We start from the raw sequence: 15,837 nt of genomic DNA, 5'->3' as shown, positions 1-15,837 counted from the left end.
GTGTGGGACTTGAATACACAGCGTTGGTTGCAGTGCAGCAGTCAACGTGTTCCCTCCTCTTGTCATGTTCTCACTGTCCTGTGCTCTTTGAACCTCGTGGAAGCTCGTTACATAATGGGATCTCTTTTCGAAACTGCACCTCTAAAAACTGCCCCGTTCATCACTGGAAGTAGTTCAGCATCTACAACTAAAATGAAGCATCGCGCAGCAAACGGCATAATCCAAATTCTTCGTGACTGTTTCAGTAGTCCCCCTCATCGGCTGTAGCACATTTTTTCATCTTTCTTTTTTTTTTTTTTAACGAGACAATGCATCGAACTTGCCCTTGGCAAAATGCCTTCTCCAAAATTCCGCGTCAGCTCCAAAACAGGTCGCAGCCAGTTGGGAGAAACACCAAACCAAATGTAGATTTGCATCTTCTGAGGGACGGAGGTGGACTTGGTAATACTAACGATGACTGAGCCAGGACCCTGCTGCCAGCAGTTTCTGACTGTTGTCCTCTGTTATGTGCCTTTTTTTTTTTATTGTTTTTCTGCTGTCTCTTCTCTGTGTTTGTTCATGTCATACAATGTATTTCTCCTCCATTTCCAACTCTGACCAAAAGTCCTGCTTTACATTTCATTAAGACCAGATACAATGAACGTTTGGTTTTTGGGGCGCCTGCCTTTATTTGATCCTGTTAATGATGTTGGTCATTCTTCAAAATGGAAATACGGAAACGATAGAAAACCCCCAAACTCAATTCAAATCAGAAATTGTGAGCTGCTGATTTCCTACAGCAGAATTTTAAACACTATTTTCAGCTTGCGTTAAAAAAAGAAATAGATTTTTAAAAAAAGGAAAAAGGGAAAACATGTTCTTGAACTTCCTATGAAATTACTTGACTAAATCATTCCTGTGACCGCATGCTTTGCCAATTTACAGCGTGATGCTGATCACATGGATTTGTCAGTTTGGCTATTTTCAACAACAGCAAAGACTGCATTTGCATTCATGATCTAGTCCAATTCTAAAGCATACTGAATTCAATAGTCATTTTACAGTGCATTGTACATGTGCTACATTGGGTATGTGCATTCAAAGCGAACTGTTAGAACTGTTACTCTGAACATTTTGGCACTTGCACAGGTCAATTTGATAGTTCCAAACAAACATAGCTGCTGGAGTTCCATTTCCGTAATTTTCCTGCAACTTTTTACCAGTACTTACCTGTGGATTTTAAGTACCTGTACATATATAGGTATGCATCAGACAGTGTACACTTTTATCACTGATCAAAGATGCTCATCAACCAGTGAAGTTCATTGAGGAAATTGATTGCATTTAGTGTTTTAACAGATACACTCATGGCAACAAAAAGATAGAGAAAAAAACAACAACTTCTTTTGCCTCCAGTTCTGACCTCCTGTAGAATAGAATATGCCTACCCTCTGTAGAAGAAAACTATTTCTGTCACGTAACTGTCTCCATGCTCTCTTATCTGCCATGCATTGTCATCTGTTTTTCTCATTTGTGTGTGTGTGTGTTTTATATTTTTTTTTCAGCTGCTGTTGGTCCAGGCGTACTACAGCATTGCTAGCTGAGATATGCCACCATTTTCTTTCAACTCTGTTTATTTACTCTTTGTATATGTATATACATTTTTTTCTTGTCACATTGAAGGTGGAACAAAGATCTCGGGTGAGGCCCATCATCACCTCATCAGCTCCTGTGAAAACCAAGAGGGATTCATTCACATGTAAGACAAAGGGGCAGAGGTCAACCCATCAAATGTACCATTTTACCAATATCTGTTGTTTCTTTCACTTTTTTTATTAACACACATTTCCAAACCGTAGCACTACTTTATCATTCTGTAGTAAATATTGTAGTCATACAAATTGTTTAGGAACTTTGTAGTGGATTAAAATTTGTGTGCATTTGTGACAGCATGGAAAGAGTATAATGAATACATTGTAGATAGCTAATATGACAAGCATTTCTGAACTGAACTTTCATGTTGCCCAAATATGATATGATTTTGACAGCCAGTGCTCTTGATTTTTTTTTTCAAAGCTCTAGATGAGATTGCCACTCTTCCCAAATGTAGGGACTGTACATTGTACAGTGTGCTATAGACGAGATGTGAACAGAGCAGTGACAAAACATTATTTATGAAAAGTTGACAGTGCCCTTACTTGTGATTTGTAAAGAAATGATCAGAATGACACAAGTTTTGTTGACGAAGTTGCACAAACCCATGGGAATGTTAAGTTCAGTTCTGTGCACCCATGAATCAAGCTAATGACCTATCCAACCTCCAGCCAAGGACAAAGCGGGCGACAAAGATCAAGGACAGGAAGGGAGCAGCGATGTGAAGGCCACTTCACCAGCCCAGGCCAGTGCCCCTCCCGTCAAGAAGAGGCGATGGGGTACCACCAAGAAGACGTCGGATGACCTTGGAAAGAACACTAATGTCAACATCAGTACTCAGCTTCTTAAGGTAAATGGGGTAGCAGAGGTTTGATTTGTTGTTGTTGTCCTTGTTCTTGTTCTTGTTCTTCTTCTTCTTCTTGTGTTTTTGTTCAGCTTCTTCACTTAAAGTTTCCTCATTTTAACGGAGATTCACTGCGGCAGCAGTGTAACAAGTCACATAGATTGAAACACTCATCTCCAAGCTTGTACAATTGTAGTCTTTTGAAAGGAAGATGAGGAAAATGGCCATAGGTTGCAGCTTGAATCTAGAATATTTTGTTTTTCTTGCAGTACAAAAGATGCTAAAGATTTGATATGCCTGACAAAAGTAAATCAACAAATTTGTTGGTATACCACATGATATTTAATTATTCAGTTTATTCTTTTTCATGGTATTGAATAACATTTACTGAGTCAGGGCTTCAAACTAACTTTTTTCTCTGGTGGCCCATTTTGGCCACTAAAACATTAAATTGAAATTTTGGTGGCCAAAAAAAAAAAAAAAGATATGTTGTGCCCCGAAATAAAAGGAAACAATAATACTCCATTTTGAATCTCAGTTGCGCGATATTAGGCCTTCAAAAGATACGTGGTACACTTTTTGGAAGTTTCATGTCCCAGCATCAATTGTTAGTGAACCCAGGCCATTGGTATTGTCGAACCTCGACTAAATTTTAGCATGAGCCCAGCAAAGCCACACTTTCTTAACTTCTTAAATTTTGTATTCTCAGGGCATCATTCCAGACATCAAGGTTCCTCCTTCAGAAGTACTTGCACTGGAGCAAGAGGACGAGTTGATGGACGTGGAAGAAGCGGCCGTCGAGACGCAGAAAGGCCGGGAGGTGGAGAAGAAGATGGAGACGGAGCCTGCAGAGGAGGAGCCAGCCAGCAACGAGCCACCAAAGAGGAAATTCATCCGACAAACCATCACGGCGCCGGTGAGTGCAACATTGATTCTTACCAAAAATTTTGTTTCTGACTTGTTTGCTTCACATCGAGGTTTGATGTCTTTTTCTTCATCTTCTAGTGTCCAGGACATGGACACAGAAAGTTCACTGTCTGAAATTCATTGCATTTAACAAAAAAAAAAAAAAAGAAGAAATGCATATTCCTACATGTTCTGTATATGATGATGATAATATGAAAGAGAAATGCAGTATTCAGCTCTCCATGTATCAGAATGCTGAATTGGAAGAAGTACATTGAGATGTATGACAATTTGTTTATCATGTTTGTCACCTCATTTCTTCTTTCTCTGATTAAAAGAGAAAATGATTACAAATCTGTTACCCTCTGCAATGTTTGACATTTCAGGGAGCACCAGCCGACGAAGAGAGTGACATCGACTACGAGGACGATGAGATGACGGTCCGGAAAGTGAAGCAGAAGGGGGAGGGGGAGGAGGAAGGGAAAGAGGGGGCCGAGGCGGAGGATGAGTCCAGCGATAGTAGCAGCAGCAGCAGCAGTGGCAGCGACAGCGATGAAGATGACGAGGAAGGAAAGGAGGAGGGCAGCGGGGACGAGGATGGACAGAAGAAGAAAAAGAAGAAGGCCAAGAAGGATGCAGCAGCAGCAGCAGCAGCTAAGGAGGCAGAGAAGGAAGGAAAGCCAGAGACCAAAGGTTTGGGAGGCACAAACTTCATCATCCTTCCTGTGAAGTCAATGAACCTTTTAAAACCAGTGTAATCTTGATTGCCTTATGTAGACCTGTTTAGACTTTTACATTGATTGCGTAGGTCCTAAATTATGGGACAGGTTATTATTAGAAAATAGGAGTCTGCCATTTCTAAATGTCTCCACATTAGATTTGAAGACAGTTGTTTGTTTATTGATATTTGAGCACTGTTTTGAGAGCACAGTAGAATAAATTTCAATAGGAGTTCTACTTGACGTATGTCACTTTATGTACCGAGTTTGAGTACACAAGTTTGAACTTGTTTAAATGATTGCTTGGTATTAGCCCTTGACGACATACTGATTTTGCTACAACACGCATTTCCCATGGACACTTGGCTGAGTATACTCGGGACTCGTCCTCGACGGGTTAAGATATCTTATGATGAGCCATACAAACACATCAGGGAACCAAAAATAAAGACATTACATGCAATATTCCCAGTAACAATGAGAAGTAATGATATGCATTTTAATTCCTTTTTAACCTCAGTGGTCAAGATGCAGCGGTTGAAAACGGCAGTGCGCACCGTGATTGACGAACCCGTGCGCCAAACTCAACGAGAGCCGAGCCCCTCGAAACGGCCAGAGAGTAAGATCGTCCATGTGATCAACCTGGTCCGGCCCTTCACGCTTGTCCAACTGAAGGAACTGCTCGGCCGCTACGGAACACTGACCGAAGGCGGTTTTTGGATCAACAACATCAAGTCTCACTGCTATGCAACGGTAAGCAGTTGTCACCTGCACACCCATGTACATTGTAATTCTGGCCCATGCAGTGTGTTTGAGATTTCCATGTGATGTTGTTGAAGAGATTAGCTTACTAGATGATTCATATGTTTGGCTATACCCCTGCCTGACCACCAAGTTGCCTGCTATTCAGCATATGTGTTTCCCACAGCATACAGTTCAACATAAGTGAAAGTAAGCTTGCTTTTATTTGTTGCTGCAATGTTGGAAATGCCTTGGGCAAGGTGGTGTGCATGAAGTATAAATGTTTGGATGGTCTGGAAAGCGTGGCTAGGCATGTACATAAATGATTTCATATCTGTGCACTTCAAGGATCCCCACCCCTACCACCACTTCCCCCTCCCCTTGCCCCCCCCCCCCTTGTCCTCCCCCCCCCCCCTCCCCTCCCCTCCCCTCCTTTCACCCTAATGTATCCCAAGAATTGAACATACACAGGTATCAAAATATACTACTGCTGCGCTTGTTCAAAGGTTGCTCATAAAATTAACTTGAAGCAGGTGTTTAAAAGTGTTTACACCTACCTGCTTGTTTGAACTGTGAAGTACAGGTGTAGGCCATTAATATGACATGATACAGGCAGGTCTATATGTCTGTGCCCTGTCATCTGTGCTACATGGTTATGTTCAGAACTAACACTTAACAGATGGGCAGTTAATTTTAGTGCTTTTTTTTTTTTTAATTCATTCTTGAAGCTGCATGTAGCTTGTTCAATGGAGCAAAGGCTAGTTGTGCATTTTCATCTTGTTATCTTCACTAGAACTTGTGAAAAGAACAGGAAAAGGGGGCACAAAAATGCCTTTGCCTCTCTCTTTCTCACATATTCCAAGCAAACCCATTGAATAGCCAGTATTGTAGTTTATTCAAGTGTATGATGCTATGTAACTTTCTAGATACAAGTCACTAAACACACTCATTGCATAGCCAGTATTGCAGTTTATTCAAGTACAGTATATGATGCTAACTGTTAAGATATAAACCACTATTAAAGCTGCCAATTCTCTCTGATTCTAGGGGAGTCTCCCTGAGATATGAAAGAGCTTTCCACATCCTGACAAAGGAATATTGAAGCCTGTGTTAAACTGTGTTACAAACAGTTTTTAGGGGCATTGTGCATGAGCATGTGTATACAGTGTGTTTGATGAATTTATGTTCTTCAGGAATTCTGTAAGTAATGCTAAACAAACAGTCATTTGGTGAGCAGTGATAGCTGTCAGCATGGTCCCCCATGTTACAGAGTGGAGTGGCTGATCATGTACTGCTTTTCATGTTTTGTTATTTATTTATTTATTTTTTTTACTTACCAAACAGTACGAGACCACAGAGGGTGCAGTCGCCTGCCGTGCATCTCTTCATGGTACAACATGGCCCAGCAGCAACCCAAAGACACTCCGCATTGAGTTTGCGGACCAGAATGAGGTAAGAGCTTAGCCAGCAATGTCAATTTTATTCAGAAAGAGAAAAGAGTTGTTTAAAGATGTTCAAAAATGTTTGACCACAGATTTATAATGAAAAAGAGATACACAGGAAAAAAAAAAAGGAAAAAAAAAAATATATGTATGCCACTTTGATCAGAATTTTATTTTGTATGCCACATATTTCACAAGCTGTTGAATTTGTGTTCAAGAACCGCCATGATGGAATGAGAGATAACCAGGTTCCCTTTAAATGGAAAAGATTTACATTAGGGATGATATGCAAGGCATATGTTTTACAGGAGGTAATATTTTGCTATTTGTTAATTTTACTGATATCAGTTGACTTACAGAATTTGCAAAAATGAGAACACCATGAAATACACTGTGTACGATGCAGTATTATGTCTTCCACATGCATTCATCATAAGACAAATGATTGTGGGGGGGGGGGGGAGTGTCCAGGATAGCCCTAGATGTATTAAGAGCCTAAAAGATTAAAGGAAGCACTTACAGCATTATTTACACATAATAAAATTTGAAACTCTCTACCTTTACTCTATGGATGTAACTTCAAAGTTTGTATATATCTGGCTAAATCTTGCCTCTTCAGCTCAACCGCCACATGGGCGTGGCAGTACAGAAAGAGGAAACTCGGGCGGAGCCTTCGCCAGAGCGCACCCCAGCTCCAGTGCGCGGTGATCGCATCTCTGCCCAGGACCGGGAGAGAGACGCCGAGCAGGAGCGGAGGACCAGGGAGCGGGAACGGGAGCGGGAGAGGGCCCGCAAGGAGCGGGAATGGGACCGCGGCAAGGAACGCAGTCAGAGCCGGGAGAGGAGAAGACGGCAGCGATCCCAGGAGCGAAGAGAAAGACACGAGGGTGAGTGTCCATTCCGCATAACTTCCATCTCTCGGTTGATTTCTGTTTTACAGGTCTGAATACGCAAGAAGATGATAGTGTTAGCTGTGAGTGGCAAGTTGTAGCTGTGGACGATTCCTTTTCTTGATGGCATTTTCTCATCTTAACTTCCTTGAGTGTACGGTTTTAGTGACACTTGCTGATAGTTTTGATATCTTGGTATCGCCAAGTTTCTAGCTGCTAACACCTTCCTTTCTTTCTGGTCAGTTACAGTTTTTACAGTGTGTATTTCATGTCAGTGTAATTTCCTGAGAATACCAAGTTGTTACTATAGTTCGGATATTACAAGGTTTTGACTGTATGGAGCCTTTATTGTTTAGTGATCCTACCTGTGAGCTCTGCTAATGTTGTGGGGACTCATGCTACATACAATCGTGTAGGAACATGTCCAATGGAATCATTGTATATTGTTGAGGATTTGGTGTAGCTGTATTTTGGCACATTGGGACTGCTAAATTTACAGTTGACAAGATTTGGTATTTCACATACAGGTACACTAAACAGACTACAAACATATTTCTTCGGGGCAAAGACCTCAGTTAAGATTGGCTACATTCAACATCTGGAAGGACTTATTTGCAGTTCCTTATATTTAGAATCGTTTTGGGTAAATAAATTATTGGCAAGGTAATTTCCAAAGCGTTATTCTCTATAGCATCGCAGTGGCGCACTTTTATTCATGACATCACAGAGGCCAATATTTAGAAACCTAGGGTAATAGTGATATGCTGGCAACGCTGGAGTGACAATAATGCCGGGCCCTCTTGAAGAAACGGTGCAATTACAGAAGAGGCTACACTCGGAAATGAGGCCATATTACTATTATAAAACTTAAAGAGTAGTGACTATGTCTCTATAACTGAGGCTTTCATCTCATGTATCTGCAGAGGCAAAGAAGGAAGTCGAAGAACCTCCTGCCAAGCTCCTGGATGATCTCTTCCGGAAGACGAAAGCCACACCCTGCATCTATTGGCTCCCTCTGACTGAAGATATGGTGAGAACTTGAATCCTCTATTTGCTGGGCCCAGATTTATGCTCTTCATGTTTCTGGCAATTTAATTCATATACCTCTAATGACATATGGCTTCTTCTGTGTGGTGTTTTTGTTGCTGATTTTTTCCTTTTTTTTTTTGGGGGGGGGGGGGAGGGGGTTCTGCCAGCAACTAAATCGCAATGGGCATGACCAAAATCTGAAATCCTCAACACGACTCAGAATTCGTAAGAGCATTCATGCTATACTATTTCTGCTTCCTAAATTCATGGTACTGTGAGCAATGTACCTTTGTACACTGCTACCTGCAAATATTACAGGTTAATGCATGCATGTCAAGTGGTTTATTTCTTTCCTTTTTTCTTCAGATCGTCAGGGTTAAGAGCTGTTTTTGTGGCAGATGTACTATTTAATGTTCAATTGTATATCTCAGTGACTGCCACTAGCAGAGAGAGAGAGTCTTGGGGATTGGCTAGACTTGTAGGAGAACTTGGCAAGAGATTACAGTGTACTTGGTTGCAATGGGTGTCATTGGCGTGAGCATGCAAGTGCTTGGGCAGTCAACTGCAAAGGTGGTACATATTTCCCATACTCTGTCTTTCTAAAGCTGTATCCAGAATTATTACATTGTATGTGTTTACATGGTGCATACAAGAAATGTAGTGGAAGAATTATGGTAAATCTCGCTTAACTTGTGTACAATTTATTTTTGTAATGTCAAAGGGTTAGAAGCTCATTTTTCTTTATAGAATCCACACACACACGTTATTTATTTTGTGTGGGGGTTTGTCTTTGTCAATCATGTGCAGATTGTTGAGAGAGAGAAGCAGCGGGCCAGCGAGACCAGCGTCGGGAGGAGCGCGCCCAGCACGTAAACTCCAAGAGGAGGAGGAGCGCCGAGAGATGCAGAGGGACCGGCGGGGGACAAGGAACGGGAACGGGAGCGGCCACGGGGGCCCCGCTACCGGTCGCGCAGCCGAGACAGGCGCAGCCGAAGTCGCAGCAGGGGCAGGAGACGATGAGGAGGGTGACCTCTCGTAGCTAATGAAAGTTTTATCGCAGTTATGCCTAGGATAACCCCTCTATTATGTACATATTGAGAGACGAGTCTTAAATGAGTGTGATGTATATACAATAGAATGTCATTGTTTGGCCTCATTGGTGACCTCCACCGCACAGGCCTGATAAAGTCATTTGGTGTCCCTTCCCTGACTTCAGGATGTTTGTACCTTTTTGTAGATTATAAGCTTTCCAAAGTTGAATTACTTGTCCCACTTATTTCCAAAAGCCGTTGCAACCAATGCAATATCACAGAAACAGTAAGAAAGCGAGTGAAAAGTGAAGACAATATTGTGTTCGACAAACTGGGGAGACTTTGAAATTTAGCCTGGAGCTAGTAAAGCTATCAAACTCTGCATTTTTGAGCAAAGTGTCAAATTCCTTGTTTTTTCAGCCAAATTGCAGTATCTTACTTTCTTGGCCCAACCATCTGTGGCTCAATCTGTTACATGGTGACAGGTCACATCTTTACCCTTGCTGTGCCAGGGACTGCGGAAGGTGTTGGGGTTCCGTGCTTATCAGCACTCGGAGCACATGAAGGGTTGAGTATAAAGTGTCCATCTGAGGCTGGCAATGTCATGTTATTGGGAAGTTACAGTTGAAGGTATATTTGCCATGCTGAGGAGAGCCAACAACTAGGAAGAGTACTTTAACCTGTTGAGGACGGGCTGATTTTGCTACAACACGTATTTCCCATAGACACCTGTCCGAGTATTCTCAGGACTCGTCTTCAACAAGTTAAGAACAGGCATAAGGTTGCTGACTTTGTGAAGGTAAATGTTGGAAAGTGTCAGGAGAGTATGAGACCATCAGAATTTGAGAAAATGTGAAGAACTGGCACAACTTCTCATGGGCAGTTAAAAAGAGCTATTGGGGCTACTTGACTGGATCCCCCTGTCTGTGTTATACTCTTTTCCTATGCACACAAGTCATCAATTTTTACATCCATTCAGTAGGAGCCTCTTCGTGTGGCATAGCTCAGGACATATAACACATTTCATGCTTGTACTTTTTTTTCCTTCCAAGATTGGTGAAGTGACATCAGACTTACGTTATCAAAATCATTAGAAAACAAAAAAAGAGACTGTATCTGTATAGTTTTTTTGTGTGTTACAAAGAAAGGGAAAACAACAAGCATCATGCAAGTTTTTACAACAGTCTCTTAATATCGGTACTTTGACACAGCCAAACCTCAGTTCAGCAGTGAATATACTTTACCAAAGCCTCCTCTCTCCCTTTTCTAGGCCAAACATAGAAAGAGTTGGTGTCTACAATCCTGAATTGGTCATATGGCTATTGTTGGATACTGAGGAGAAAATATCAGATGCATGCAAGTCATGCAGCTGCAACAAACATGGCTTCTTCATTGTTGTTGTTTTTTTGTGTGTGTTTTAGAGGTGTTTTTTTTTTTTTTTTTTTTTTTTTTATTGTGCCCTAAATGGTTTAAAGTGATTACCACTGTATATATTTTTATGTGTTTATTTTGACAGATGTCACTGGTGTTGTAACATTCTCAACAGCCAGGGTATCATGTTGCAACATACATGTTTTTTTTTTTGGTTTTTTTTTTTTTTTGGTTTTTTTTAATTCATAAATAGATATTTTCATTTTTTTTTGGCAGAAGATCACATGCTCAACCTGTGAATTGTCCGGGTACAGGAGGGAAAAAAAAAAGAATCCAGAAAGCCAGAATTCTGAACTCAAGATGATTTAACATGACTATAATGATTAATTTATATTATGTTGAGTTTTTTTTTTTTGTGTGTGTGTGTTTTTTTTTTTTTTTGGGGGGGGGCGGGGTGTGATTGTTGTTTTCTGACTGATAGTAATTCTGTTGTTACCATTGACAGAGGATACAGCACAATATTGTTTTACTTTATGAACAGCCAGTAACATTTCAAATACCGTACCATGCAACAGAAAATAACATACAGATGGAAAAAATAGGGATATGTTTTCATTTTTGTTGATGAAAGAGATAAACATATTTTCACCCTTAAGTTTTTAAGAAGGAGTTCATTGAAGTCAAACATTTGTCCTCATGAACTAGCATTATAAGTTCTCACTTTGAGATCGAAGGAACAAATTCGAAATCTACCTGCGCTCTTCTACATGAATACTACTTTTTCTCTCTGTTGCTGGGTTATGGTGTGTGTTCCTTCTCTGCAAAAATTTGCAAACGAGATCTCATTCAGCATTCAGTATTACCTCATTAGAGAGTTAGATGTATGTCAGTTTGTACAATTTTTAATGTAGAGGTTATGATTTGTGGAGTTTGGGGAGATTTTTGTGTATATTTTGTCATGTAGCATTTGCTTGAACAGGTCTTTTACATTTGGATGTCTAATTCTTTTGTCACTTGCATGTTGTGAATGTGATCCCAGAGAGGGACATTCCAAATTGATGAATATTTAGGGCAATGCTGTGGTCAACAATTTGAATAAGATAATCACAGTTTGCCCTTCCAGTACCTCACATTGCAAGAGATAACTATCCATACATCATTACATCTACAGATACTTGGTGTGATATAGAAGACCCTGTTCAAACAAGGTTTATGGTTTCAGAGGTGTTTTCTTTTTCCCATGAGCTGCACCCCATCATGAGTATTAAAAATAACATACATCAGTAAGAGCATGAATTAGAATTACCCACACAACTACTTTTGGAACAGTCTAACAAGCTTGAGGCTATATTCGAGGGTGTTTGGAGTGTTTGGAAGGTACCAAGTGTGGGTAATTATACCAATGCCTGAAAAAAAATGATATGTATTATTTGCTTTATGAAATAATGAAGCAGATCCTTGTCTTTGTTACAATCACCTTAATGAGGGAGTAAATGAAATGATGAAATCTCCCCTGGTCACCATCTTGATGGGAAAGTGCTAATGGCAAGTCATTGTACTTTACTAATGACCGGTCACAAGCAAAACTTCATACATGCTAAGCAAAACAAATGCCTGGTGACGTGTACAATCTCGATCATTTGATTTGGATCTGCTCCATCCTTTTGAGGCAATCAATACCACTCTTGTGCAGGTGATGGCATGGGACTGCCAAGTGCCGGCATGGGACTGCCAAGTGCCACGACCCTGTCCGTCACAGTGCATTCACAGCAGTAAAGCAATCAGATATTCACTTCCTGACCATCTGAATAAGTTATGTTATCCTTTCAGCATTCCCTCAGCAGTAGAAAGCCCCAACATACCCAAACGTGTTTGTGCTGGAGCTCAAAATATCCACTCTACCCTTCCCCCCCCCCCCCAATATCAAATGAAAACAAAATAAAACAATGACAAAGGAAATGAATAAACCCTCACTACAAGAGATACTTAACTGTGTACAAAAGTTCCAGTTTACAGGATGTAGTTGTTCAGGAGATTGCATTGTCCCTTTTTTTTCTTTCCTTCTCTTGTGTGTTTTGTTCTTTATTCTTATCACCACTATATTCTGTTAGCAGTGGAAGTGTCTATTTCCATTGGGAGGGGACATGAACTTCCATTTTTTTTTTTCTGACAATCACTTTTCCTATGTTTGCTGCATGTGCCAGTTCAGTGCACTTCTCTGAAAGACCAAAGAAGAATGCCCGATTCTGCCAGATAAACGAATATAACCGTCTCCATGCTTTTGGATTCATTTTTTTTTTTTTTTTTTTTTTTTTTTTTTTGCCTATTGGGTTGCATGCAACACTTTAGAAAAAAGTATTCTTGATATTACTTTGGAATCTCCTTTAATGTGGTGTGTGAATGTTGGCAGCCTGGAGCTGTTTGCTGTCTAGGAGGGCTTGCAGAATTTTTTTTTTTATATGTTTGTCCAGTATTTGGGGCCCGTGATGTATTTAACTGTAGACAACCTTGCAGTAGATAAGTAGATGTATAAATAGATTGACAAATGGATTAGATTGATGAATACGAATATAAAGTGTAAAATACAAGTTGAGTGTTGTAGACTCTCTTTTTTTTTCCCACAAAACTCGTAGAGGTTATTAATTGGGTGTATCTCATCAGTGTGTGTGAACACATCTAAAGTTGTTCATTGAAACTGATCAATCAAGCTGAGAGTGTCAAATTGAGTGAGCTGCCATGTCATAAAAATTCCAGTTGCAATACCAGAAGGCACTATTAGGGTTGCATTGGTGGGTCAATTGTTTTATCAAAATTGATTGGGATAAAAGACAGATGGAAGGGACTTGGCATTAGTCTAATAAGCGCATTCTAGTGGTGAATACTTAGAAGGTGAAATATATGTTCTTGTACTTTTAGTCAGAAAGTGTTGATGATAAGTGTTTTGTTTGGCTGGGTTGCTTTGTTTGTTTTGTCCTGCCATTGTCACACTTTTTTTTTGGGGGGGGGAGGGGGGGAGGTTGTTTTTGTGTATACTGTTTTTATTTTTATTTTTCTCTTTTTGACCTTAATTCCAAATGGTTGCTAGAAGCTTTATTATCTAGGTGACTGGTGAGAAATGTAGGCTCTCTATCATTGGTAAAATATTATTTTATGTTTGTTTATTTTTTATTTATTTATTTTTTTTTGGGGGGGGGGGAGGGGGGGAGTTAGGCTTACATCACAATACATGTCTCTGCTTGTGCTCCATAATCATATGAAATTTCCCATTAGATGTAGATACCCCAGGTTCATCGCCGCGGTCACAGTCCATTTTAATGCTTCATGCAACACACAAGGTTTTAAAGTAGAATAGATCTGTTGGTCGAACAGGTGAAGTTATGCTTTGGTTTTATTTGCTCTTTTTTTTTTGCTTTGAGCAGTTGTGCAGCCTGCAGGTGGATCTCACATTCACATGGCATGATTTTGTTTGGAGCACTTTTGATCCATCCACAACATGCGTTAAGTAGATTTGAACACATTGAAAATATGAAGCAAAGTGTAAATGTTGTTATTCCCTTTCCTTTTTTTGATACTGCACCCAGAAATCGGTACTTTTTTGCAACATTTTTGGAGTTAATTGATGAGCAAATGCATGCTATATCATCCAACCCAGTGTAGTCGTCCATCATACATACATGCAGACATTGGGCCATGTGTTGAGCTTCAGTTATGAAAATCCCTATGTTATCTATGACATGGGGATTTTACTGTAGGTTCCTCCCTTATTGACCCAATGAGGACGGACTGATTTTGCTGTAACATGCATTTCCCATAGACACCTACCCAAGCATTCTCGGGACTGTCAACTGAGTAAAGTCTGGAATGTGTTCTATCATTCCCTGCAAACCTAATAATGCAAGTGTAGGCCTATGTGTACGTGAATTGAACGTGATTGGTACTGTTATGTATGTTTCTGTTTGATCCCATTATCTAAACTTTTTTTTTTTGCGCCACACACGGCATAGTGTCATAGTTGACATACCATAACAATGTTGAATAAAGCAATCTTTCTTTTTATATACGCCACTGAAGCCATGACTCATTTATTTTGTATTTACCTTTTTGTGCTGTCTGTAGCACCATGGGATGTGTTGGCCCAGTGCTCCAAATGTTGTTGATCTTGAAGATTGTTGTTAGACATGTTGGCTTTTCATGCCAGATCCATGTTACCATTGGCTTATAACTGAACATTTGAGTTTGCAGTCATCTCTGTTGTCCTGGGCTGCATAACAACTGCCAGATGAAGATCCCAACCTTTCTAATTATTGTTAAGTAGACCTTACTCAGTAATTAAGTTTCAACTGGAGGAAGTTTGTAGGTGGGGAGGGGTCCTCTTTCTCTCGCTGCAACACTGTCTATCCAAGCTTTTTACCACATTATCACATGTAATCTTCAATTGGAATGCACCAATTTAACACTCGCAAAATGGGAATATTGATCGCGAGAAAATACATTATGTTATTCTAACACAGTTGAATGTTAAAAAAAGAGAGAGAGAGAGAGAGAGAGAGAGAAAAGCAGTTACATCATTGACTAGGCAGTAATACACGTTTTCCGCAAATTACAAGCCAAAATTGACCTTGGGTGTATGTATACGTAGTGAGTCTGACTGAAGATTGGTCTTAAGAAATGGCGTTAGTGATAGATGTTGGGCTGTTTGTGTAAATGTCTCTGCCGGTTCACGATTGTAGCCAATTCATCCATCCATACATTCATCCATCCATATTTTTATCGATCGACCGATCGATCAATCCAATCAATCAATCAATCAATCAATCAATCAATCAATCAATCAATCAATCAATCAATCAATCAATCAATCAATCAATCAATCAATCAATCAATCAATCAATCAATCAATCAATCAATCAATCAATCAATCAATCAATCAATCAATCAATCAATCAATCAATCAATCAATCAATCAATCAATCAATCAATCAATCAATCAATCAATCAAATCAAATCAAATCAATCGGGGCCATTCATTTTGGTCAACCATAAAGAAAAAAAAAACGTCAAAAAAATCTTAAAAGCAAGGGCAGGCCCCCGATTAGAGGCCTTACAATGTATCTACATACATGTTCTGTTGTTCTGTATGTACAAGTGTGTGTGTACTGTATGTATGTGTGCTTTCCGTCTGAAGCGGCAGGGGGGAGGGGGGTGGGTAGTACACAATGCTTGCCTTTCAAT

At 40.1% G+C, this 15,837-nt stretch overlaps 1 protein-coding gene and 1 long non-coding RNA gene across 2 annotated transcripts in view; both read left to right on the top strand.

Moving 5' to 3' along the window:
- Window positions 1-9,625, top strand: part of LOC140232801 (uncharacterized) — a 41,181-nt gene extending 31,556 nt beyond the window's left edge. Inside the window, exons 6-16 of the mRNA XM_072312918.1 lie at window positions 433-441; window positions 1,663-1,738; window positions 2,304-2,482; window positions 3,186-3,392; window positions 3,769-4,075; window positions 4,622-4,854; window positions 6,187-6,294; window positions 6,904-7,171; window positions 8,098-8,204; window positions 9,011-9,046; window positions 9,077-9,625. Coding sequence (XP_072169019.1) covers window positions 433-441; window positions 1,663-1,738; window positions 2,304-2,482; window positions 3,186-3,392; window positions 3,769-4,075; window positions 4,622-4,854; window positions 6,187-6,294; window positions 6,904-7,171; window positions 8,098-8,204; window positions 9,011-9,046; window positions 9,077-9,223 — 1,677 coding nt within the window. The 3' untranslated portion in view covers window positions 9,224-9,625. The remainder of the gene's footprint in view (window positions 1-432; window positions 442-1,662; window positions 1,739-2,303; window positions 2,483-3,185; window positions 3,393-3,768; window positions 4,076-4,621; window positions 4,855-6,186; window positions 6,295-6,903; window positions 7,172-8,097; window positions 8,205-9,010; window positions 9,047-9,076) is intronic.
- A 4,065-nt stretch (window positions 9,626-13,690) lies between these two features.
- Window positions 13,691-14,665, top strand: LOC140233141 (uncharacterized). The gene is made up of 2 exons (XR_011901530.1): window positions 13,691-13,726; window positions 13,882-14,665. It is a non-coding gene; the product is annotated as an uncharacterized lncRNA (long non-coding RNA).
- Window positions 14,666-15,837: the final 1,172 nt, after the last annotated feature.

Source organism: Diadema setosum, chromosome 9, assembly GCF_964275005.1.
Source record: "Diadema setosum chromosome 9, eeDiaSeto1, whole genome shotgun sequence".
Taxonomy (NCBI): Eukaryota; Metazoa; Echinodermata; class Echinoidea; order Diadematoida; family Diadematidae; genus Diadema; species Diadema setosum.
The sequence above is the reverse complement of the archived record's forward strand: the minus strand, read 5'-3'. Positions and strand labels throughout refer to the sequence as shown.